At 50.7% G+C, this 25,605-nt stretch overlaps 1 protein-coding gene across 3 annotated transcripts in view; it reads left to right on the top strand.

The window, feature by feature from the left end:
• The window catches only part of MAPKAP1 (MAPK associated protein 1), a 76,889-nt gene that overhangs the window by 22,706 nt on the left and 28,578 nt on the right, over window positions 1-25,605 (top strand). For all 3 annotated transcript variants that reach the window (XM_065853936.2, XM_065853935.2, XM_071817519.1), the window contains 3 exons: window positions 7,130-7,302; window positions 10,741-10,917; window positions 16,983-17,092. In XM_065853936.2, coding sequence (XP_065710008.1) covers window positions 7,130-7,302; window positions 10,741-10,917; window positions 16,983-17,092 — 460 coding nt within the window. The remainder of the gene's footprint in view (window positions 1-7,129; window positions 7,303-10,740; window positions 10,918-16,982; window positions 17,093-25,605) is intronic.

The raw sequence follows: 25,605 nt of genomic DNA, 5'->3' as shown, positions 1-25,605 counted from the left end.
TCAGTTTTTGAACTACAGAAGCCTTGACCATGTTGCTGGAAGTGCAATTGTTTCAGTTTAGGTTGGTTAAATGAAGGGGCCTCACTGGCAACTGCTATAACCAAGTCAGGTTCTACGTCGTTTTTCTTGGCGTAAGCAGCCCCGGCCAGAGCTCGTTTTCCCCCGCCGCGTGTTCCGCCCTGGGCAGGGGGTGTGGGCTGCGTGCGCCGTGAGTTCCGTGAGCCGCCTGCACCGTGTGAGTTCCATGAGCCGTGTGCGCTCCATGAGCTCCGTGTGCGCTGTGTGAGCTCCCAGCGGCGCGGATCTCGTCCCCGGGGACGCGCAGCCTCTGGCTCGCGGGCGGTGCAGAGGCCGATGCTGAGGCGCCGTGGGCTGGTGAAAGCCCTGGGCCAGCAGCCCGGCTGCTGCCTGGGGTGGATTTGAACCTGAGAGGGGGAAGAGCTGTTGTGATAGCGTCACCAAACACTGCAGAACGTGTTTCCATACAAAAACCTTCCCGGGTAGGAAAATCCAGTCAATAACAATCTGGAGAAAATCCCGTAGTAAAACTTGAACATATTAACTATTAAGAGTTTAATTTGAGCACTGGGGGAGATGATCTATCTGCATGGGCACAGGAAAAATGATGGGGTTTTATGCAGGTTTTACAGATGATTTTCTCTTTCTTTTCAAGAATAATCGAGTCATTTTAATGATAAGACTTGCATGGCTTCATTGAATGGACTGCATGGAATTAGTTGTAGCTTCGACTTTGAAATGTTTTGACAGAAAACGTATCATTTAGCTCATAATTTTTTTTCTAGCATCTGCCTTTATTGTTTGTTTGTTTTCTGCAAGGGACGACTTTGCTACTTCAGGTGGAATTCCAGGTACAGCTCTGTTTTCTTTGTTACCGTGATCGTTTCCTTCTGCATGAGGGAGAATAATTACACAGAACATCTTTCCCAAGCAGCTGGAGCCGCATTCCAGCTGACGGCAGCACCTGCGCGGCCGGGGCCTCTGCCCGGGGCTGCGGTGCCAGGGTTGCAGTGCCAGGGCTGCGGTGCCGGGGTGCAGTGCCAGGGCTGCGGTGCCGGGGTGCGGTGCCAGCCAGGGTTGTGGTGCCGGGCTGCGGTGCCAGGCTGTGGTGCCGGTGCCGGTGCGCTCGGCAGGCGTAGCCACCGCCTTGTCCCGCCACTGCCCTTCTGCGAGCTTCAGATGGCAGCGATGCCAGTGAATGCAAAGTGTCTGGGTTAGACTAATTAGAGGGATGATTTGTGAAACGCTGGCTATTTATTTAATTAATCACCAGCACAAAGCTATAAAACCCATATTTTAAAAATCCCTGTTAGTTTGCCATGTGGTTAATAGATTGTGGCACATTAAAAAGTGACACGGTGATGTATTAAAAGTGTTCCACCTAAGGCTGGCTGATGTCCTGGAGGAGCTGGAGCTGCCTGCGCTGTGCAGCACCGGCGTGGGTTTGGAGCCTGAGCTGTCGAAGCACTGAATATTTCTGAAAACATTTATCTCTTGTATAGCATCTGTTCATTAAAATGTGTCGTGGTGTATTTCTTAACGTACAAGTAATGTTTATGGTGTAGGTTTAATTATAAGTTTTGTTGCATTTTGTTATTACGAAGAATAACTCTGTTCTTCAGTATTAAATTGTGGTGTTTATTACTAAGTAAAATATAAATAATTCTTCTGAAGTAGGCCATGCCTTCTCTTCACTCTGGAAGCTAAGGATGGTTTTGTGCAATGAATGCTGTTTTGTTGCGGCTGTAGCAAGTGTATTTGATCAATCTGGATGTGTGTTTTCCTTCTCCAGCAGCAGCAGAGGTGAACGGCTCTGGTGTCCCGTGGCGGTGAGCTCGGTGCCGGGTTTTCCGGTGAGCTCGGTGCCGGGTTTTCTGGACATCCCTCCCAGTGCCGCGGGGGCGGAGCTGCTGGCCTGGAAAGGTGTGTGGGGCCAGCGGGTTAGAGATGGTCTGGGGCCCTTTGTCCTAAACCCGACACCTGCACCGACCTAACCCAGGCCGGGGCTGCCAAGGGCAGGGGCTTGCGGCTCCTCCCTCCCCTCCAAGTGAGATTTGTCAGAAAAGAGTACTGACAAGAAATCATATTCATACCGCTTTAAGTAAAACATGTTTTAATTGAAAAGGAGTTGTATGAATGAATGTGTTAACACGTGAACAAGAATTATGCGTCGCATTCTTTGCTCAGGACTTGGATAGTTTTGTTAATTGTGGGGGTGAATGCCGAGAAGGAGCAGGCGGTGATTGAGACCCGTGGCTGCGGTTTGTCCAAGGGCAGTGGAGGTGCGTGTGGCTGCGGTTCTGTGTTTGAGGGCGCTGGAGGTGCGTGTGGCTGCGGTTCTGTGTTTGAGGGCGCTGGAGGTGCGTGTGGCTGCGGTTCTGTGTTTGAGGGCGCTGGAGGTGCGTGTGGCTGCAGTTCTGTGTTTAAGGGCGCTGGAGCTGCGTGTGGCTGCGGTTCTGTGTTTAAGGGCGCTGGAGGTGCGTGTGGCTGTGGTTCTGTGTTTAAGGGCGCTGGAGGTGCGTGTGGCTGCGGTTCTGTTTAAGGGCATTGGACGTGCGTGTGGCTGCGGTTCTGTTTAAGGGCATTGGACGTGCGTGTCAGCCGCGCGGTGCCGGGAGCCAGGAGCCCGTCCAGCGCCGGAGCTTGTGCTTCTCAGCTGTGCGTTGTATAATTAACTGGTACATTAGGAGGGGGCTGGAATAAAACATGAGTATGTTAATGCAGCCTGGAGCTGGTGTTGTAACGATCATTGCGATGCAGATAACGCATTGCTCATAACTGCTGCTGCCGACTGGAGCCTTTGAAACATCTGGACCTTTAATTGAAAAATAGGGTGGTGCTGTACAAAGCAGACGTGCGAAGTGAAGTCAACAATTTAGAATAAAAAATAATAGTGTGGTTTTTACCTTGTAGTTAAATATTCATACTTTGCTATGCTTTGTGTAACAGGAAATTACTGAGTTAAATTTTTATGAATAGTGACAGTGTGGATAAGATAAATTAAGTATTTAGCAATGTTAATGGAATTCTGCACCGTGGTTGCTAACGCTGCAGCACCCGCTAGGACGGTACAGAGGAGAATTGCCCCTCGGGCAGAGCGCGGAGGCGGTGCTGGCACCGGTGACCGGGCGGGGCGGAGGTGGCGCTGACACCGGTGACCGGGCAGGGCGGAGGTGGCGCTGGCACCGGTGACCGGGCAGGGTGCTGGAGAGCACCTGGAGCCTGCCCTGCGCGGGCCCTGTGCCTGTGCCACCAGTACATCCATGGGGGACTCGGGAATAGCACAGCACTCATAGTGCTGTAGCAGCGAAGCCCAGCCAGGTGAGCCACCTGCTGAGATAACACCCGTCTGGTTTCACCATAGCAGGGTGTGCGGCATTGGAGAACACAGGGACAGAACCGGCTTTTCATGTTGGCACTAAGACTTTGCAGGATGCCTCTGAGTATTGGTATCACATTGATATCGCACATCATACTGATATCTCTGAGTGTCGATGTCACGTGCGACTGAATGGGCGTTTTCCCCAGATCTGCTCTGATTGAGCACACTCTGAACACGTTAATTGAGCACACTGTTTATCGATATTTAACCACCGTGCTGTGTTAGATGCTGTTCTGCTCACCCCACCAAAATCCACTGGTTGCAGCTGCACGTGGTGCTGCCGGTTGGGGGGGGTCTCAGGTGTGAGCCTGATGAACACGTCCGTCCCCCCGCGGCCGTGTGTCCGTCCCCCCGCGGCCGTGTGTCCGTCCCCCCGCGGCCGTGTGTCCGTCCCCCCGCGGCCGTGTCCCCCCCCGGGGCCGTGTGCCGGTGTGTGGTTATGGTGCGCTGCCCTGGGAGGGTTTCTGCCACGTGCTTACTGAACGATTTTAAGGTATTTGATCATTTAGACTAAAAAAAAGAATAGAGGGTTTATTTTGATAGCCCTGCTCTTTCCGCTCAGCCCCTCAAGAGCCGTTCTGCTTGCGAGCGAACGTGACTGTTCCATTCTCACTGATTTCGGATGAAGAAATAATTGCACTAAGTTTTTTTTTTAAAGTCAAGAGCTTAGAAAATGATGCTTTTCAATGGTTGTCTTCGAACAATATAGTCCTTTGTATTGCCGTAAACATCTGTGCTCTAATCTGTTAGAACTTTGGTTTGCGCTGTAAATGCTGAGTTCATATAGTTCAATTTTTTCCCCTTCATATATTTTCTATATGTTGTTTATATGCATATGTCAGTGAGTTATGTTGAGGAGGTGACTGCTGGATCGCGTAGCCCATTAAATACCCTGTCACCTAAACCAAAAGCATTTCTCTGAGTTTGAAAGTGAGGAGAAATTTTACATTTGGAGAAGGACAAGCGTTTCTTCCCATTTTGCGTAACGTTTAGCGTTGTTTGCTGGGAGGTGAGGCAGTGACTTGAATTAATTATAATTACCGAAGAGACATATACTGATTGAGCAAATAAAGTAGTAAGCTCATTCGTGCCAAGGCCATCTAATTAAATGCTAACTTTGGGTAAGCTGGATGTGCATGGAAGATTAATATTAAGAGGTTTTTATGACTCCCACTAAATAACGATTCAGTAGAATCTTTGCATTATATCATTAGAACATCTAATCTTAAAGTGATATAACGTTTAGTCACAGAACTCTATGGTACAGGAAGATGCAGTGAATTCTTGTTTGGGGCCGGTGGGACGGACACACGGCCAGGGACAGTGGGACGGACACACGGCCAGGGACAGTGGGACGGACACACGGCCAGGGACAGTGGGACGGCCACACGGCCAGGGACAGTGGGACAGACACACGGCCAGGGACAGTGGGACGGACACACGGCCAGGGACAGTGGGACGGACACACGGCCAGGGACAGTGGGACGGACACACGGCCAGGGACAGTGGGACGGACACACGGCCAGGGACAGTGGGACGGACACACGGCCAGGGACAGTGGGACGGACACACGGCCAGGTGTGCGATGGGCGAGCTCAGACTGCAGGACAGCACTCGGTAGCCTTAAAAGAATCCATTAATTAAAATAGTAAGAAAATCCTCTATGATTTATCGTATGTTTTCGCTGTGTCCAGTTACTCCTCGCTTCCTTAAAGGACTGGTGGAATGTAACATTTCTAACAATAAAAGCTTAATGGAATCAGATTTGTGATTTCCTAGAAAATTAACGAGATATTTTGTCAATTTTATTCCAGACTTCATTTATCAGAATATACAGTGTCCAGTGACAAGCTAAAAGAATTTTTTGACAAATTAACTATGCCACAGGTGACAGATCAGGAAAATGTTAATTTAACAGCCCCTTTATGCTTCCCAGATTTATTGGAGGCTATTAAGGAAACTCCGAATGGTAAGGCCCCTGGCCCTGAATAGATTTTCCATTGAATTTTATACAGGATCTATTAATAAAGTTTGCTGCTGCCTTTTTGAATACAGGTAACTGTGCTTTATCTCCCGGCGCTGCTCGGCGGTTGCAGCTGGAATACGGGTTTGGGTTGGCAGAGAAGGGCGGCTGCGGTTCCGTGGTGTGTGTGAGCGGGTTCTGAGCGGTTCCCTGAGCACCGTGGAAAACCCACTCGGGACCTCAGAGCCCTTTTGTTCGTCCCACAGCTCCTGAGCGAGGGAGTTGGGACGAGTGAGGTGGTCGAAAGAGACGGGAGCAGGTACGGGGGTGGAGGTGGCGAAGAGCAAACAGGAGGTGATTCTGAGAACAGCAGGCACAGACTGCAGCCCAGCGTGGGGCCAGGAGCACAGACGAGCCCTGGGAAAGGTGACATTTCCCTCCTGTTTGTGACGGCTGTGAGATCGGTCCCGGGGAGGCCTTCAGTGCGTAAATACGTGTTTGTTGGGTTATGAGCTTATCACTCAGTACTTGTAGCGGCTAATGGGGTAATGTGGTCCTTTTGGTGACTGGTTACAGCTCTTGGCACGTGTGTCCCTTCCCTGGTTTGCTGCTGCGTGTGTCGATTGTAACCTTTGTAACCTTGGCTTCGAGTCCCACATCTGGTGATCCGTTTTTCTTGGGTTTTCTATAGCAGGACGAAGCATCACTTACGATTCTGCCGTCCTTGGATTTAAATACGTGACCAGCTTAGCATGCCAAGGAGTCACATCAGTTTCCATGATGACTGCTGGTTCCCGTTCCGGTGCGGACGGGGTTGGAGCAGCCGGCGCGGGCTGACGCGCCGTCGGCAGCGGGAGCAGCACCCGCGGTTCCTGCGCCGGGACGCGGGGTCCGCAGCGGGCCGCACGCTGCCCTGGTGCGGAGCCGTGCGCCGCGGGCGCTGTGGGGCGGTGCCTCTGGGAGCGGGGGTCGTGCCGCGGGTGGATCCTGCGGGAGCATCCGAAGGCTCGTTCGGGTTATCCAGACCAGGTGGTGGAATGGCCCGAGTTCCCTCACAAATAGAACACTTCCTTTTAAAACTCCTGGTTCCCTCTTGCCTTAAAAACGTGGGAAGGGGAGGTGACTGCACAATTTGCTTTCTTAAAAAGCAAATTCATTATATTTGGATGGATTTTAATAATACTTTTAGCTATGCTAGTATGAATAACTTTCATCTTTCAATTCCTATTATTTCTCTAATTCATAATCACACTGAAGGATCAAATGGTTTTTAACAATATGTTGAAATTAGCACATGGCATTTAACTCCCTGTTTTATGCTCTCGTCACAGATTTATAGCATTGAATCCTCTTATTCTGTTACTTAGAATTCCGAGTGATTAGTGCAAGTAGTGCTTTCTTCTCTCAGGGCACATAACGTGCACCGATAGGTGGGGTGTGTAGTCAGGTCGGGCACACTTGGCCGTTCTCGATTTCCCCCATCCCACCTTTTTGATGCTGCTTTTTTAATCCTGCAAGAACGTGTGATTTTGCAGTGAAGTTCAGACTTAATGGAAACCTGTGAAATCATCGCCAAGCACCCCATATTGGTTTTACAGGTACGTTAAACAGCAGCCAAAGAGTTGGAATTTAAACATTCAAGCTTCTTCCAGTTTTAAGTTGTAGCGGTGTGTTTAATCGTTCTGCTGAAATCCGCACCGGATTCTGTGTTAGCTCTGTCATGCTGCTTCTCTTATACATTCTAATGAAATGTGTTTTCTCGACAGGGCCATGTTGGTACAACGGCAACCAAAAAAATCGACGTCTACCTCCCCCTGCACGCGAGCCAGGACAAGCTGCAGCCCATGACGGTGGTGACCATCGCCAACGCCAAGGTGCACGACCTGATCGGGCTCATCTGCTGGCAGTACACGAGCGAGGGCCGGGAGCCCAAGCTGAAGTAATGCCCTTTCCTTACTGCCTCCTCAGCTCTCCTTTTCTCTGCAGCCTTTTCGTGTCATGAAATGGGTTTCCATGTCAGTGTTTTTGTAGACAGATCTTAGAGAACCTGCACATTTATCAGTGTTTCCTTTAGAGCAGTACGCGTGCATCCATATCCATTTCTCCTTCAATTAAAGTAGTGAGTACCACGTAACGATAAGCACATGAAACCATGGATCTGTAAATGAATCAGAATTTGAAACCTCTCTGTGTAAAAGCAATCCACATCTTCTCTCTTTTGGCGTCATGGTGACCGTTTTTGTTTGAAGTCCCATCGTCTCCTCCGGGCCGCGGCTGCGCGGAGCCTGCCCTGGAGTTCCCTCCGCTCCTCTCTGCAAACACACGAGATGGCTCAGAGCTCAAACGCTTCCGTTTGTCATTTTATTTACACTGGAGAAGAAATATAAAATGATTCGCAGATGGTGCCATTTCATTTGCTGTTATTAATTTCTGTTCGTTATATCGTAAGTTCAAAAAAGTGTCCTTTGTGTGTGATTAGCTTGTTTTTTAGCAAGTAAGACAGCACTAGTGTCAGGTACCAAAGCTCAGAGAAAGGGGCAGAGCCTCAGCATCACAAGAACTTTGTTTTCTTGTGTAGTTCTTCATTATTTCTCATGTTTCTTTAGCCTTGCTGCCCGTCCTGTAGCGAGGGCTGATTTCACTGTAGATCAGTTCTCACCATTTCCAAATAGGAAAGAGCTTGTGTAGGTTGCACATTCTACGTTTGCTATTTGTTCCTGATTTAGTCAGTTTAGAATATAAAAAGAAACAATTGAGATCATTGTGACACTTCACTAAAATACATACAGAGAATGCTTCACGTCTCAGATGCGGTGCATGCAGAATGACAGATATACCTGCTAGTAACACAACAGGAGAATAACAAGGAGGAGTTAGACTTTGTAATTAAGAGAAACAACCCCTCTGTCTTTAGGAAAAGAATACATTACTGCCTGATTCTTTTTCCTCAAAGGAAATGTAAGGGTCTGAAATGAGTAAGTACTAGTTGACAGCTCTGAGAAGGTTTTGTGTTCAGTTAGGCTGCCTCTTTTTGTTATAATTGTATTATATTTGTCTCTATTCAGTGTCTTGATCTGAGGAACAGAGTTAGCAACCCTGTTCTTGGCCCCTCACGCGTGAGCTTTGGTCGTAACCCGCTGGACGGTTCCCTTGCCAAGCCCTGGCAGACGTGCTCTGATGCTTCCACCTGCAAGGAATGAACCAAATCCCTTTCTAGCAATAAATTAATAGTGAGCTGCCGAATTCAAATAACCTTGCTGCTTTTAGAAGTCAGGAATGCTGCTCAGCCTGGCAGTTGTGCTTTCCCTTTCTGTCCATAGTGACCTCGCATTCTCAAGGCTCTGCACGCTGTAGTTGGGAGCCTCAAGTCCAGGACTTGGGTCTCACCCTGTGGGCTTGAGATGCTCAGCTCTTTTACCCTGGGCCTGCTTTTTCTGTGTAGTGTTCAGGAGCCCACTCCATGTTTGAAGACGTTTGTAACCCCATGAATTTATGGCTTTCAGCCGCCATTGTGTATTTTCAGTATCATGGATGGCAGATAAGTTGTTTTTTGGCGCTGGGGTTGCTTTGAGATGGTGCTGGCTGCATTCTGTTACGTGCGTGTCTGCGCGGTCCTCCGGCTTTAATGAGAACGATGCAAATGCCTCCAGCACCAAATGGAATGTTCACTGTATTCATACGGGGCTGTCAGCCGCAGCACCAGAGCTCTGCCCGAGCAAGGCGCTGGAGCGCGGCACCGCGGGGCACGGCTGGAGGGAATTCCTGGAGGCACCTGGGCCGCCCGGCAGCGGGGACCCTGCCTGACGCCGAGCTGTGCAGGGGCAGCGTGCAGAGCTGGGCCTCCATGTTCCTAGAAACCTGAACAAATCAGAGGAGGACCCCAAAACCCTGCCAGGCGTCTCCCGTTGTCATTGACAGCCTTGTTGAGCTGCTTCCGCAGCCCCCGGCCGCCACAGTCCCCTCCCCAGCGCCACTCTTCACCCGTTTCCCTAAAAGTTAATTAGGCGCTCTTGGAAGAAGTTGGACATTAATTCTGCAGCAATGTTCCAGTTGTTCACGGCAGTCCAGGGACTCCTGGAACTTTCTTTAATGGTATTGCAGATTTTTCAAAATTCATAGAGACAAACATTGCTGCGTTACCTTTTTGTTAGCAAAGTCACAGCCTGCGTTGGTAGTAATGCATCATTATTACCTGTTTTAGATAATAAATGTCTTAGTTGTGACAAGGTGCGTATAGATCACCCAGACTGAGCACTCTCAATAAAGCACACTTGCAACCAAAGGTTTGTGAATTAATTGAGAAAATTGCAAATCAGGTAGTCAGCGAAATAATTCATTGTCACATCCAATCAATAAACTTTGTAAATCAACTCATTTAATTCAAAAAATGATCTATATAGATCAAGCGACCAATTAAACAATTAGCATACACTTTGCAATTAATTAATTTAAGCATCAATCATGCAATTAAAACTCCAAATTTAAACTGCGGAGTTTGAGGCGCTGCCACGTGAACGCTGCAGCCCCCACCATGGCCGGGGCAAGAGCGCTTGCTCAACTCAGGAGCTTACGCATTAGCATTTGAAATAGATTTTAATATAAGGACAATATTATTAATGCTCTGTTTGCTCTCTATAGGTAGGTATTTCCCTGTGGGCTCTTGTTTGCGGGAAGGAAGGAGCCTGGACTCTGCCTTCGTGTTTTCTTCACGTTGTATCTGGTTAATGCTTCCTGTGTTATTTAGTTCTGCGTGTTAGTCTATACCAATTTTCAACTGGTTTTATTAGTGGTGATTTGGCTGCTTAGATATATAGAAAAGGCAGATTTCTACTGGTCATTGCTCCTATGTCGAACAGACTTTTAACTCTGTGTGTGATTTATTGCGCTGTTCGCCTGCCCAGGAGCCTCCTCGGATTTTCAAGCGTCTGTTCAGTGAACTTTCAGTTGCTGGTTCTGTGAGAAAACAGACACTGCGTGTTTGTCTTTAATTCTAAAACGTAACGGTCATACAAAGAAATACATTTTCCTGAATGGAGCAATATTGCTTCCAGCTTTACGCAGTCATGAAACTTTCACAACTTTGGTGTATTTTATCGCCGTCAGTCTTTGCCTTGCAGTCCAGCTAACGATGGAGAGGACTCACGGCTTTACACTGAGGTTTTGGGGTTTCTTCTACCACGTGGTTGTGGTAGCAAGATACGTGGGGCCTTTGTTGGGACGTATTTGTGCATCGATGCGTGCTGCCGGTGGCCTTTGAGCGCGTCCCCCGTGGCAGCCGTGTCTGTGAGGGGTTTCTGCAGCGCTCGGCAGCTGGCGTTGCTGGGCTGGGCCGGCCCGGCCGCCCGGCTCCCTCTGAGCGCCCTGTTGTGTGTTCCAGCGACAACGTCAGCGCGTACTGCCTGCACATCGCCGAGGACGACGGGGAGGTGGACACGGACTTCCCGCCCCTGGACTCCAACGAGCCCATCCACAAGTTTGGCTTCAGCACCCTGGCGCTGGTGGAGAAGTATTCGTCCCCCGGGCTGGCGGCCAAGCAGTCGCTCTTCGTGCGCATGTGAGTATGGGGAGCGCGTGGCCGCGCCGGTCGCCGCTCCGCTCCTGTAGCCGCGCGCGGGGACATCGAGGGCCCAGTTCTGCGCGGCCCTGCCCGCCCGGCCCGTCTGAAACCACAGACGTGAAAACTGGGGGGGAGAACATTGAACTGTTGTGCTGCTGCTGGGAGATATTTGGAGTTTACACAAACCATGAGCTCATAATCTTCATTTTGCTCCAGCCATGCTGCTTATTTATGAAAAATCTGTTCTGAATAATAAATGAAATCAGGTATATAATAGCTTCAGAGAGTTAAAATGATGAAGTCATTCATGTTGGATATCCAGGGCCCTTTTTGACAGGTATGAAGAACTGATCTTGCTAGTCACTTTGAAATTATTTTGGGAAAATGTATTGAATTTTAGTAGAGGAAAAAAAGTGTACTCGTGGTGTTTGGGTATTCCACATATGAGAGACCTCGACATCTTCTTTCAAAGCCTGATAGACAAAGTAGTAAATTCCATGCAGTCAAAAGGATCATGAGCGTTCGTTGCAGGTAGAGCAGCTGCAGAGCCTGTATCATGGGAAGGCTCTGAATTGGTGATCATTTCTTATCCGAAAAAGTCGTCTCTCTTTCTCAAGTGCCTGCTGCCTGAACCCTGTTGCCAGCACTCTACCCACGCAGGGTCTGGGATCCAGGGCAGGGGCAGCTGAGGTTTGGAGCAGCGCTCCCTGTGCCGGATCCAGTGCCGGGTGCCGGATTCGGTGCCGGATTCGGTGCCGGATCCGGTGCCGGATTCAGTGCCGGGTGCCGGATCCGGTGCCGGTCCTGCAGAAGAAATAGTTACAAGCACATAGTTGGTGCTTGTGTGAGGACCTTCCTTCTAACTTGGGAGGTGCTGCTGATGAGAAACAGAACAACTGCATCCTGGCAAGTAGTGCTTGTCCGAGAGGGTTTGTTTTGTGTCCGCATGTTAATTTGAAATTTCTTGTACTTCCTGTGTGAATAGTTATTCATAAATAGTTCAATTTAAATTATCATTTTTAATGTGTCCCCCAGAGTAGACAATTACTTGATCATCACTACTGTGAGTTTAAATGTGTGTGCTGTCTTATTTTCATAGGGATTTGTTCTAAATTCTACATCATCTTGCTCCCGTGTCATCCTGCTAGTGCATGTAATTGTGGTTTTGTGCGTTGCATCTCTGTGTCTTTGCTCCTATGCTGAAGTATTTCAGCTGCCGCTGTGTCAGGCTCCTGACCTGTGGTGTTTATTGATACTGAACCAGCACTGAGAGAAGTTGGTGCTTCTGAGGGCTGGGTGCTGGCGCGGGGGGGTCCACGCCGCCCCTGTCCCACACAGGGAGGGGTTTCGGATGCTGTGCGGTCACGGGACCTCACAGGGCCCCCCTCTGAGCAGAAACGGTCTGCCCAGAACTCGTACGCCTCAGCTGCTGCCAACGCAAACTCTCAGCCACTCGAGCCGGTTGTAAATACCCAGTGGCGGTGGCTGGAAGCAGCCCATGGTACATTTTATATTCTGAGCTGAGTGTGAATGTCTTTGTGGCTGTATAGAGTAGTAAATAATTGAGTTTGATTAGGGAGAGGGACCTCATTATCCCCCCACCTGTGCCCAGCTGGTAGGGGAGGGTCGAAATGAAGCCATTAGCTGTCTCTCTTACTGGCATCTCAAAGAGCTCAAATACATCTGTGTCTTATTTTCTTTCCTGGCACAATCAGTCGAGCAAGCTAAGCAGGCATGACCGAATTTGGCAAGTTCCAAGGACTCTGGCAAAGTGACACAAGGAGAGGACGGAGGGCAGTCGCGCCGGCTGCTCGGTGCCCGTTATTCTAGCGAGCCGCGGGTGTGTGGACGCGGCGCTGTGTCCGGCGGCGCTGGAGCACGCGGGCTGCGCCGGGGCGGCTTATGGAAACCTGCCCTGGCGTGAGGGTGCTTCCCTTGGGAAGGTTGTTGTCACAACCTGACATACTCGATCTATTGGTGCTTCTAGGAGCTGGAGCACAGCTGCCAGTTGGCACAAAGAGGAAATCTGGCATACAGCTCCTCTGCTCTGTTTTGATATTATGTTTAGGTTGCTTTGACTATTATGTATCTATTTTTCAAAGCAGCACCTCTGCTATACCTGATAGATTAAGGTTTGAAACACTGTTAAAATATAAGGCTTCCATAGTACATTTGCAAATTCAATTCAAAGCTTTGAAATGTGTTTTTCACTGAGATTACAGCAGCACTCCCCAAAAGGCTTGCTCTCAGTTTTCACATGGGTGTAAGTAATGTACAAATACATTTTAGAATGTTAATAAAATTCAAACCTAAGAAGGTTAACGTGGGTTCCGGAGTTGAGCAGCTTGGCCAGGCCAGCGAGCAGGGAGGGCAGGGCCCCAGGAGAGCAGCTGGAGCAGGAGGGTGAATTGCTGCCCATAGCAGTGTGAAAATCCAGCCCGTGAAATCCAAGAGAGCGCAGAGCCACCCAGGGCTGGCCCGAGAGGCACAGGAGCAAGGTCGTTTAGGTCCAGAATAAAACTCGTGGCTGGCATAGTGATTCTGCTTCACATTACTGTGCACTTTCTCTTAAAAACGACCCAGCTTAAGTGTGTTGCGTCAGCTGGGGTTTTCGTCTTAACTTTGTGCTGATCAAGAGGAAATTGTCAGCCATTCGCAGACACTTTCAACCGTGCCAGCCGGTATTTGTGTCAGACTCTTAAGGAATAGAAATTCGACCTAAGGTCCAGGTTGGCAAGGCGGCTCTTGGGCAAGTTTGTTTCCCGCTCAGGGCAGGAGCCTTTTGTCCCTCGGTGCGGGTTTGGCCGCTCGGGGAGCGTGCGGCGCTGCCGGTTCGGCCGCTCGGCGCAGCTCTGCGCCCGTCGCTCTCTCCTCCCTGAACCTGCCACCCTGGCTCCAGCGCCGGGGCTGTAAAAGAAGATGGAAAGCCAAGTTACCGCAGAATGATCACTATCATTAACATTCACGGGTGGTTCACTTATCATTCCTGACTGCACAGACATGGCAGCCGTTATGAAACGTCCACAGGTGTAGCACGATGATACATATTACATTGTGCCACAATGGATTTATGTATTCTGTAACAAAAGAAAAGTGTAATGAAAAAATACAGAAGGTAATCCTTTATTCCTCCACTGCACAATTTATCAGTAATGCCTGTGGATGATAAGTGCCAGGGATTTCCTTTGCTTGATTTAACCTTGTCACCCAGGTATGTTTTTGCAAAATGACAGAAAATACAGGCTAAGGAATTTCTTTGGCTTCCGATTTGTAAGCAGCAGTTTTAATTGATTGAATAGGATCTGCTTGTCTGTCCCGTTTCCTAGTGCGTTGACTTCCAGTTATCGCAGGTTAGCAGAGTGAGCCAGAACATGTAATTTATAATTGCAATGAAGGGTGCGCTGGAACTGGGCTGAGCAGGGCTGGGGGTGGCAGGGGGGCGTGGGTCGTGTGGCTGTGCCACGCGGGGGGATCCAGGGGGTGCAGAGGTTCCATTGGGCGCAGGGGTCCCAGGGAGTGCGGGGGATCCAGGGAGCGCAGGGGTTCCAGGGGGCACAGGGGATCCAGGGTGGCTCCTGGGCTGACCCAGGGTCAGTCCCTTTGGTATGGGCTCAGATTTGGGGTTTACGAGTGCTCAGTGGTGGAGGCCGAGGCTGTGCGGTGCGCCGGGGGAGTCAGCGCTGCATGCTCGGCAAGCAGGACGGGCCGTCCAGACCCTCTGGCTGGATCCCAGAGCAAATATCCAGACGTTTACAAATGTGGGGTGCGCTTTACATTTCACTGCTCGTGCCAGAATCTCGCTGACTGGGTAGCACACTAAATATAGTAAAACACAGAGGTTTTTCTTACTTTGCTTTGATCAGTAAAATAAACTTCTGAAGATGGTTCTGGGCTGAGGTCCAGCCCGTGGGGCGCAGCGTGGCGGTGTCGGAGCCGTGTCGGGAGCGGGGCTGTGACAGTGCCCAGAATCCCCCGAGCTGGGATGGAGCGTGAGCAGGATCAGCAGCAGCGTGTGCTCTTCAGCAGCTCAAGTGTCAGGAACCGAAAGACAATTTTTCATTTTGGCTGCAGTTCTGTGAAGTGTCCTTTCGGTATTTCAGAATTACCTGAAGGTGCCAGATGCTTTTCGAATCGGGGTTCTGCTGGGGGGGTCCAGCGTGCAAGGCTTTTCTTGTAGCACCTAATTGGCAAACGTCATTGAAATAAAAGGGCAGAGGTAGTTTCTTCCTAGTAACTACAGCATAATTGTACAAGAGGTTTTTTGCTTTAAAGAACTCTGCTGGATTCGGTTCCCGGGTCAGTTCGGGTGGGCACGGGGCTGCGTGGTCCGTGCGGTGCTGGGGCTGCGCTCCCGGGGAGGCCTCGGGAAGGTCCCAGCGCCCGGTCCAGGGCTGCTGGAGGCGGTGCTGCCTCGAGGAGCCCTGCGCTAGTTTAGTTCTGCCTCTTCCATGTTAAGCACAGGGCAGAAATAGAGGGGAAAAAAGTAGATGCATGAAAAGGCTGGGAATATTTGGTTTGAAGACAAGTAAGATAGAGTTATAAATAATAAATGGTCTAGAGAACATAAATTTGGGGCTTTTAGGCAGCTTCATTTTGCCAGGAACAAAGGGAAGTGAGGATGAAATTCAGATGAGACTAACTCAGGACTGAGGGGAGGGAAACGCTGCTGAGCGGCGGTGACTCGGGCTGTGTGCCGTGGGGCTGGTCCCGCCGTGGGGCTGGTCCCGCCGTGGGGCTGAGAACCAGCCCTCCGGTGGGCTGCCTGCAGGCCTGGTCGCTCTTAGTGCTGCAGGACCGACCCCCCGGGTGGGTTCCCGGGACCGACCTCCCGGGTGAGTGCCGGGCCGGTTGCAGCCGCCCTGGCGGAGGCTGTTGGGTGCAGCAGCCTGGCCGGGTGACAGGGAGCGGGCAGAGGGGCCGGCGGGTGGCGGAGCTGCCACCCTGTGCTGGCGACCACCGCAGGCCCAGGAGGTCACCGTGTCACAGGGACAGTGTCAGTGTCTGCTGGGGGCTGGGGACGGCGTTTATTCCCCTGGGCCATGTCACAGCATGGGCTGGGGGTGCCGTGTCTGCGGTGATCTGAACTCTAACTGTGTCCCCAGCGTTTGTGTCTTGAAGTGACATGTAAATGGTCTTGCTTTTAATGATGTGATTGTGTTACTTGGATTGCTTTTGACTGCCAGTTGCTTTTAAAAATATTCCAGCTGTGATATTCACAGAGAGCTCTACTCCCTGATTAAAATTCTCAGTTCCAGATACAAAGCTCCTCCTCCTGTCTGAATAGCTGTGCAATCCGGTTTTCTCGGTGCGGCGCAGATCTCCGCGGGTGCCCAGCAGCGCTCGGGTTTCTGTGCTAACTGCAGTGACATCTACTGACACCAGCAGAGATTGACTGCAAGGTCTAAGGGGCAGAATTGCCTGATGTATTAATCCGGTATCTCTCCTGTGACATTGTCGTCCTCTCTGCTTCCCCAGCGGTGCAACGGTCGCTGTCCGGCCGTGCCTCCCGTGACATCCCCTGCGGGCAGCGCCGGGACACGGCCCCCGGTCCTAAACCTTCCATCAGTTCACCAAACATGTCCAAAGCAAGCGGTTACTTAATCTGAAATAATGCTCTGCCTTAATAGCTCTGACAAGCCGCTGTTGTTTTTCTGAGTGTTGTTCTGTGCTTCTGTTAATGATTTTGTTACCTCTGCCATTGGGACACGTATGGAAATGCGATTGCAAGTGGTTCTCTTGTATGCGCAGAGAAATGCCAGCAGACACCTCACAGTGCTCGAGGAGCTCCGCAGGTACATCTGCTCGCTTTTCTTTCTAAATTCTGAACACAAATTGACCAAAAATAAATCAGGAAAATCCTTGCACACCTTGAATCCCCATCCATTTTCTCGGGTTTTGTCTTGACCTTTCTAAGGGAGTTTGCTCAGTTCTCCTTTTAGCTTTTACAGCACAACGCTGCTCATGGTTGTGCCTCAAAGTCCTTTGCCTCAAAGTAAGAAAAACTGCAGTGAGCTGCCTGCTGATGATTGTTTTGTAAAAATGCATGTGCATCTGTCTTGCAGAAATGCTGCTCATGGATTCTCACTTATTCAGGTGGACAGTATGAAGGTCACCATGAAGGATATCTTACAAAAGGCCTTAAAGAGAAGGAAGGGATCCCAGAGAGGCTCAGGTGGGTTATTTATCGTCTTTTCTAGAGGGCAGGGTGTTTTGCCATGAGCATATTTTGTATCTCTTTTAACTGTTGTGAAAGACGCTGTTTGTTTCAGCGGGTGTTGTGATCTCCAGCAGCACCGGGACGCGGTTCCGTGCAGGTTTGTGCTCGGGTCCTGGCCAAGTGGGCGCTGGAGCTGCACAGTGCACAGGGTTCGGGTCCCGGCCGAGCGGGCGCTGGAGCTGCACAGTGCGCAGGGTTTGGGTCCTGACCGAGCGGGCACTGGAGCTGCACAGTGCACAGGGTTCGGGTCCCGGCTGAGTGGGCGCTGGAGCTGCACAGTGCACAGGGTTCGGGTCCCGGCCGAGCGGGCGCTGGAGCTGCACAGTGCACGGGGTTCGGGTCCTGGCCGAGTGGGCGCTGGAGCTGCACAGTGCGCAGGGTTCGCTGCCGGGCAGGGGTCCGTTACTGCAAATGTCTGTTTATGGTAACAGAGCCATCTGCATTCAGGTCCAGCCAGCGGTGGTTTGAGATGATGGGTGGCAGTACAGTAAGACCAGGCCTTGATAGACTTGCTATGCTTCTAATTTATGTAAGAAAATGCTGCTTAGTGTGATTTTAGATAATTTAAAGGATTCGTGGTTGTGTGTACGGAAAAAGAAGAATTTACTTTCTGCGGTGTTGTCACACAGTGCTATTATGGTGAAGGCATTTCAGCATTTAAAGAAAGAAAATTTACAGTACTTGCATTTCTATTTTAGAGCAATGGTGTAAATGTGCATTCACATATATGTAGTATATATATATTTCAAAAGTATAAGGCAGAGAGATCTTCCCAGCAACAAGAAATAATTACTGTGAAAAATTGCACCGAGTCTTGTCACGCAACAAAGGAACTTTAATATAAACCTATCTATATACCGGGTGGAGATAAGGATCTTGTCTTTGTAAATGAATGAAACCTCCTTATATACCCTTAGTTTTAACTATGGGAACAGAAAATAAACCCTGTTCTCTTTAGAAAAAGTAGTTCAGTGCAGTTTTTAAACGAGTGTATAATCTGTCATGGATTTAATTAGCTATCTTCAGATGAGAGCTGAAGTTTTAATAAAAGTTAGAAGAGATAACACAGCGAAGGACACGGATGAGCTGTCTCAAGGCCATATTCCAAGGGAACGATAAGAGCTGTAAAAAATGGCAGAGGAGAGCAATTGAATGAAGCAATGAAAATCTGATTCTCGTAAAAAAAAGAAAGGGGGGTGGAGGTGGGGGGAGCGAGGGGCCGGGGCTGGTGAGCCGGGGACCCACTCTGCCCGCCGGCCAGGCCCACGGCTCATTCCCAGCCAGGCCCATGGCTCACGGCTCATTCCCAGCCAGGCCCATGGCTCACGGCTCATTCCCAGCCAGGCCCATGGCTCACGGCTCGTTCCCAGCCAGGCTCATGGCTCATTCTCGGCTGCGGCGCCGCCGCCAGATGTGCCAGCGGCTCCCGCAGCTGGTGCCAGCTGACTGCGCCGTGTGAGCCCCCGCTCTCTGGATGCCCATCGCTGGCCGCAGAGATAGAATTAAATGATGATGATCTTCCCACAAGTTGGGAGAGGAAACAATGCATATAAATCTTGATTTCATCTCAGCGTGAGAAGCCTTTATCCATCATCACTCATAATGAACAAGTCGTTAGCTGCGATGAATGGGGTTCTGCTTTTTTCAAACACCTCTTTTGTTCACTTTTTGGGTGACTTTTATTCATTTCCCGGGGTCAGATTTCTCTTCCCCGCAGGGGTTGCGGGAGGGTTCACTGGGCTCCGTCGTCACCCGCTCTCCTCCCCGTGGAGCAGACGCTGTACTCTGTCCATTCGGAATTTGGTTGCCTTTATTTTGTTGCCTGTGCTTGGTAATTTAGAAATGGAACGGACCTGTCATTTATTCCTTCGGCTAACACAGTAATTTATGCTGTCTTGGCACTCCTGCTCAGAAACATTTGTAGTAATAGGGTATGTATGTGTCATTTGGGGCTTTTTTAATTATATAAGAAATCATTTAGATTTACTTTTCATAAATTATCCATGTGACATCTCGCTTTTCTAAGATGTAACCACAGTAAAAGTCACAACTAAAACCCGTTTGGTTCCTTACAGACCTCTTTACTTTTGAACATATAGCTGGATTTATTTCAGTCATGTTGCTTGCAGATTTCAGTTTGAGCTTCTATATAGATATGTCCAGAATTAGGACCTGCAGTGCTGCGGACAGACAGACGGCTGGTGCCTGGGCAGCACTGCTGGAAGTGCTGTGGACAGACAGACGGTGCTCGGGGCGGCACTGCTGGAAGTGCTGTGGACAGACGGACGGATGGTGCCCAGGGCAGCACTGCTGGAAGTGCTGTGGACAGACAGACAGACGGTGCCTGGGCAGCACTACTGGAAGTGCTGCGGACAGACAGACAGACGGTGCCTGGGCAGCACTGCTGGAAGTGCTGCGGACAGACAGACGGTGCCTGGGCAGCACTGCTGGAAGTGCTGCGGACAGACAGACGGTGCCCGGGCAGCGCTGCGGCAGCGGGAGGGGGAACGGAGCTGGTCGTCATTCTCCGTATCTGGAGCGGATGCGCCTCCCGCTTTCCCTGGGAGATGCCCAGATAAATGGGGTTTCAGATCAGACCATTAGCGCAGTCCCGTGCTGCTGCGGTTCCAGTCGTTCTATTAAGCAGCGGATTAGGATGTCAAAGTTCTGAATAAAAGATAAGACATAATTTAGGAAAGCATTTCTGCTCGCTCAGCAACGCTTCCTTTTAAGTTGATTCCTCTGATTTTTAAGAAGCACTAACCAAAAATAGACTTAACATGTTTATTTAAAGCTTTTGTCCCAGTTTAATAAAACCGGAATGCCTGTGGCCTTTCCTGCACGTTTTCGTGTGCCACCAGCCCAGCCTCCACGGCACAAACGCGTTTATTATCTTTACAGCTTATGCTGTTTTAAAGTACCTGTGTAAGAAATAGCTCTCTGACCTGTTTTCACCAGTGGCAGCCTTGCCGTTCTTGAGCTCAGTCCCGTGGTTGTAGGAGGACGCAGACCTTGGCCGGCTGGTTTGTGCAGCACAGTCAGGTCAGGGATGTTCCAGCATGCCCAGGGCTAAAATACCGGTTAATTTATCCAGCCGGCGACCTGCAGCTTACAAGTAGGTTTTTCAACAAGCAATTGAGTCGTAGGTTCCTGAAAACACAGACCCTGGTCAGCTCTGGAGGTCCCTGAGCTGCTGTTAGCGTGGCGCTGCCCTTCCCGTCCCGCTGCAGCCCCAGCCCCTGGGGACGCGGGGGTTTCTCCTGCGGGTCCGGGTTTCAGCCCGTGCGCTGGCATTCGTGTCACCGCAGTGCAAACTGCGGCTGTAAAAATTAATACTGGTGTGTTTATTTCAAAATCCCATTTGTTGAAAAGACTAAAAAGCTGAATAAAGACTTCTGGCTGCAGTTTAACTTCATGCCAAGGATTATTTGGTGCAGGAAGATGTAGGTCAGTGGGAGGAGGTAGAAGTTGGTCCAACCTTTGTTTCGTAGAAAGCAGCATGCAGGAGATGGGAGCAATATTCCAGTTGTGCCTGGCTCTGCTCAGATAGTACGTTAGATAACATCATTGCGAACTATTTCGTGTTCCTTGCAGTTTTCCCTTCTTAGTGTCATAAGAATTCTGCCTTAGGGGGATGAACTCTGACCATTTTAAAATAACGATGAGGGAGTGAATCAGGAGGAAACGCAGGTGGTTCGGGAGCCGGTCGGTGGCACAGGGAGAGGACGCGGCTGTGCCGGAGCCGCGTGGGCACTGAGCGCCCGTGCTGGGGAGCGGGCGGCACCGCGGCCGGGGACGCTGCGCCGGGAACGGCTGCAGGGTGGGGAAGGAGCCGCCCAACCAGTCAGGGCCACGCGCTGGAGAAGATGAATCCGTGAGGAAGTTGTTGAGGCAGATGTTGAATTGGTTGGAGTCAGGCTGGATAAATCAGGACAGGAGCTGCCCGTGGCAGATACGCGCCTCCTTTTCTCTGGGCTGGTTCCGTTGTCTGCTAAAGCCAACAGTTCCCTTTGCTTAGGAAAGAAGCAGCAAAAAGAGTCACATAACCTCTGTTATTGTAATGGATTCCCTTGTGTACACTCATAAAATAGAAAATGTAAGTGATGTTTTTTTATGGTAATGAAAAATAACTAAGTAGAATACTTTGCCATCAATTTGTTTAACCTATGGCGTGCTCAGCAGCACGTGCTGCACAGGCACATTTCACGTGAGAGCCAGAAATAAACCGCTTTGGTTGCGGAACGAGCTCCCGGAGGAGCCCGCTCTGACCCGGCAGGGACCTCCTCCGGGTGCCTCGTCGCGTCTCGTGCGACAGGAACGGGAGATACCAGGGTGCTTTTGGGGTCACACCGTGCTGCGTTGCAGAGAAGGTTCTGTGTGTTCTACAGATCTGTATGTTGTAGAGATCGTGTTGCATAACTGTAAAATACCATTGTCAATATAACTTGGTTTGCTTTACTGCTAATTGATTTTCTTACACAATCCATCTGGGGTGTATTCCTGCTCGTCTGACTTTCCCCAATGCTTCGTGTTTCCCAGTCAGCCCGGGAGCTCAGGAGCTGGTAGGAGCGCCTGTGCGGCGCTGCTGTCCGGGCACCTGCACCGTGCACCGAGCCTGCAGGCGGTAGCTTTATAAAATATGTTTGCATGGCTTACAAATTTAAGAAGATCAGGAAGATGGCAGCTTCACCGTTGACACCGTGTGCACCTCGGCCGCCGTGGCTGCAGGCTCGGGGTGCAGGAGCTGTCTGTGCTGCGAGGTTCTGCCCCTTGCCCGGGGCTGCGTCACTGCCGCTGCTCCCCAAACACCTCCAGAGCCCGGCCGAAGGGACCAGAACCACTGGTGTGCAGCAGACGCGAATGCAGAGAGGATGCTGCGGAGGCTTTGTTTGCAAACAAACCAAGCGTTGATGTCAGGGTATAAAACACAAATGTTCTTAGAAGGCAATGAGAGACAGAACTAAACCACGCAAAATGCTGAAACGTTAGAGCAATCCTGCCCGTTTCTGGTCCATGTCAGCCTCTCTTCATCTGAAATTTCTTGTGAGCAGAGAAGCCTTGTCTGATTAATCTTGTCTGATTTAAGCTGAAATCCTTTGCAGGGTGAACATGCTACTGATGATTATTTAATAGCTGCTTCAAACTGCAAACATCCCTGAACCAGAAATGCTCAGTCCTTTTAAGAACAAACTGCTGCACAAGTTTAATTGTTATAAACAGTACCTTCTGCCAACATTTCACAGACATGACCTGTATTTTCCGTAGGTTAGAGTAAGTTATTAACTTAGCATTCTGCTCAGTTTGGAGGAAGACTAATACTTTTTCTATAAATGAAAACAGCTGCTTTATAATAACATTCGAGTCCCTAACAGCTGTCAACTAGTGCTTTTTGCATTCTTTAAGATGTGCAAAGTGACCGAAAATAGTCTGAACTAATCCTACTCGTCTGGATAAGTGTATTATCTCACTGCCGCAGGAAGCCGAGTAATAAGGAAAGAGAAAAATTCAAGAAACAGGGAGAGGACATAAAAATAAAAGCCTCCATGTCATCTTTTAGTCCAACAACAGAAACAAAGGAGTTAGAGCTGCGAAGGGCAGTCGGGGTGACCCGTTCGCTCGCTGGGTCGCTGGGCCCTGCCTGAGCAGCACAGCCGTGACAGCCGCGTCCGGGGGTTGGTTACCCACACAGAGCCGTTAGTGATCCCTCGGAGCTCGGAATAAAGAGACCGGGGAGAGCCATGAAGTCCTTGGGGCCGTGGCACCACGTGGCACAGCCAGCACCACATTGCACCACATTGCACCGTGTGGCACAGCCGGCACCACATTGCACCACATTGCACCGCGTGGCGCAGCCGGCACCGCGGCGGCCGCTCGTGCTGCGGATGAGCCGCGGGTCTCACCCGGGTTCAGCTCCTCAGGGAAATGGGACAGAAAGAAATGGCTGGAAGGAGCGGGGGGGGTGTTTTTACTGCATGTGTGTGTGCACGTATTCATATCCATAAAACAGGAGAAGCGGGAAGGTAAAAGAAGTGATGTGAAAACACAGCCCCATGATTAAAGCATTTCTAAGAGATGAAGCACAATTAGAATAAACTGTCAGTGAAGTTTGGTACTGTCATCGAAGGAGGGTAACCGAGGAGTTTAAATTGAAAAGTAAATGTGTTGGAGTAGGCGATGCATATGTTTGCTCTGACTCTCGCAAAGATGGAAACCCCAGCATCTGTGACAGTGAAAAGCCAATTAATTTGTATTTCCTTGTGTTTACACGCATGCTTTTCTGCTTAATGGTAGTTTTGAGTTTCTTTTGCTTTCAGTGCTTTGTTTTGGATAATTATAGCAGCCCTGCAGTCGCGTGCCTGCAGTTCGGGATGCCTTTACCTGGGAACGCTGCAGAAATCCCGCTTTTCCTTGCGTTGAGCTGGTTTTATCAGCAGGATTTCAATGAAAAAGCACGTGGATGTTTGTAGGTCCTTGGTCGAGACTCTCCCGCTGCCGCCCCCTTCGGCACTGAGGTGATGGGCGCCGTGGCGCAGGTCACGACTGAGCCCTGTGCTCCGGGTTTCCCCGTGTTCCCCTGGCTGTGCCGGGCCCTGGCGCTTGCCTGCTGTGCCATGCTGGGCGTTGGGACACAGGACGGTCCCTTGCTTGTTTTGTGGCAGATTTTCCCAGCAGGGCTGGTGCTGTGCAGGGTGAGCCCCGTGCAGGACAGGGCTGGTGCTGTGCAGGGTGAGCCCCGTGCAGGACAGGGCTGGTGCTGTGCAGGGTGAGCCCCGTGCAGGACAGGGCTGGTGCTGTGCAGGGTGAGCCCCGTGCAGGACAGGCCTGGTGCTGTGCAGGGTGAGCCCCGCGCAGGACAGGGCTGGTGCTGTGCAGGGTGAGCCCCGTGCAGGACAGGGCTGGTGCTGTGCAGGGTGAGCCCCGTGCAGGACAGGGCTGGTGCTGTGCAGGGTGAGCCCTGCGCAGGACAGGGCTGGTGCTGTGCAGGGTGAGCCCCATGCAGGACAGGGCCGATGCGGCTGCCGGGGGCCGTTCCTGTGCCCACAGCCCCGCTGGGCAGCGGGTCCCAGCCCGTCCTCCAGCCGCTGACGCTGAGCAGACGCGGCCAGGACCGGGCCGGGGTGCCGGGGTATGTGGAACAGCTCACCAGGGATAAAGTTTGTGAATAGTTTGTCAGAACAGAAATAGCTCGTTAGTCCTGCGTGTTCGGGCTGACGGGATTCTGGACGTCAGCCTGAGCCGCTGAGGGGAACTTGGTGAAATATTGAACTATTTTAGAGCTCTTGGTATTGAAATCATACATTTATTGGTTCTTCTGGATTGGTAATAAAGCTGTAATTTATGCGATATTTTAAATTCCACCGTTCAGTGTTTGGATGGCAGAGACTCTTTGGTTTACTTTGTCCACTCCGATGGAGGGGGCACGGATGATGCCCCCGGTACCTCCACAGGATCCCCTTCCCACCCGCTCTTTGTGGAGCCCGTTGTCCCTGCCCGGGGGGTCACGCTGTCCCTGCCCCAGGGGGTCACGCTGTCCCTGCCCCAGGGGGTCACGCTGTCCCTGCCCGGGGGGTCACGCTGTCCCTGCCCCAGGGGGTCACGCTGTCCCTGCCCCAGGGGGTCACGCTGTCCCTGCCCCAGGGGTCACACTGTCCCTGCGCGGGGGGTCACACTGTCCCTGCCCCAGGGGTCACACTGTCCCTGCCCAGGATGCTGTTGTGTGGCTGTGAGCGGGGAAGCACTGTCACTGTGAAACCCGGGCTGCGGTGGGGACCTCAGGCTGCCCTGCAGCGCACAGAACAGTCGTGTTCACACTGGTTGTTCACACTGGGTGTTCACATCGGGTGTTCACACAGGTTGTTCACACTGGGTGTTCGCACTGGGTGTTTGTTCACATCGGGTGTTCACAGAGGCACAGCCAGGGCTGCGCTGGCCCCGCCAGCTCCTCGCTTTGGGGGTTAAAATAGGCAAATCTGGGAGTCTGTTGCTGCTAGAGGTGCACTGCAGTGCGGATCAAACATGATCGTTTCTTTCTCCTTTCAGCTTTATTTAGAGCTATACATTGCTGATTGAAAAGGAATACAAGGCTACAGTAGCAATTAAGGAAAGCACTTCGTTAATATTCTGCGAAGGCTGGTTTGCCGCGTGTTTTCTGTCCTGCAGAAAAGCGATACGGAAATGAAGCGCTTGTTTCTTTTTAAGGGGCTTTTGACTAAATTCTTTAATTTCACTGCCTGTCAGGGTAGTGTTAAGTAAAATGGGTTTGAACTGCTGTAGTTTTTGTGTACTGGACTGGGTGTCAGAAACCTTTGCCATCACTGGAAATTCTGTCACTCTGGATTTACGATCTGTTTCCCAGAGCTGAATTCCTAAGCAGTGTGATTTAACACCTTGGCTCTCCATCAGCCGGGCCTGGCATTTATTTGAATGCATTACACCACTGGTTTCCATAAACTATTTTACAATTGTTT

The sequence above is a fragment of the Patagioenas fasciata genome, chromosome 20 (assembly GCF_037038585.1).
Source record: "Patagioenas fasciata isolate bPatFas1 chromosome 20, bPatFas1.hap1, whole genome shotgun sequence".
Lineage (NCBI taxonomy): Eukaryota > Metazoa > Chordata > Aves > Columbiformes > Columbidae > Patagioenas > Patagioenas fasciata.
The sequence above is the reverse complement of the archived record's forward strand: the minus strand, read 5'-3'. Positions and strand labels throughout refer to the sequence as shown.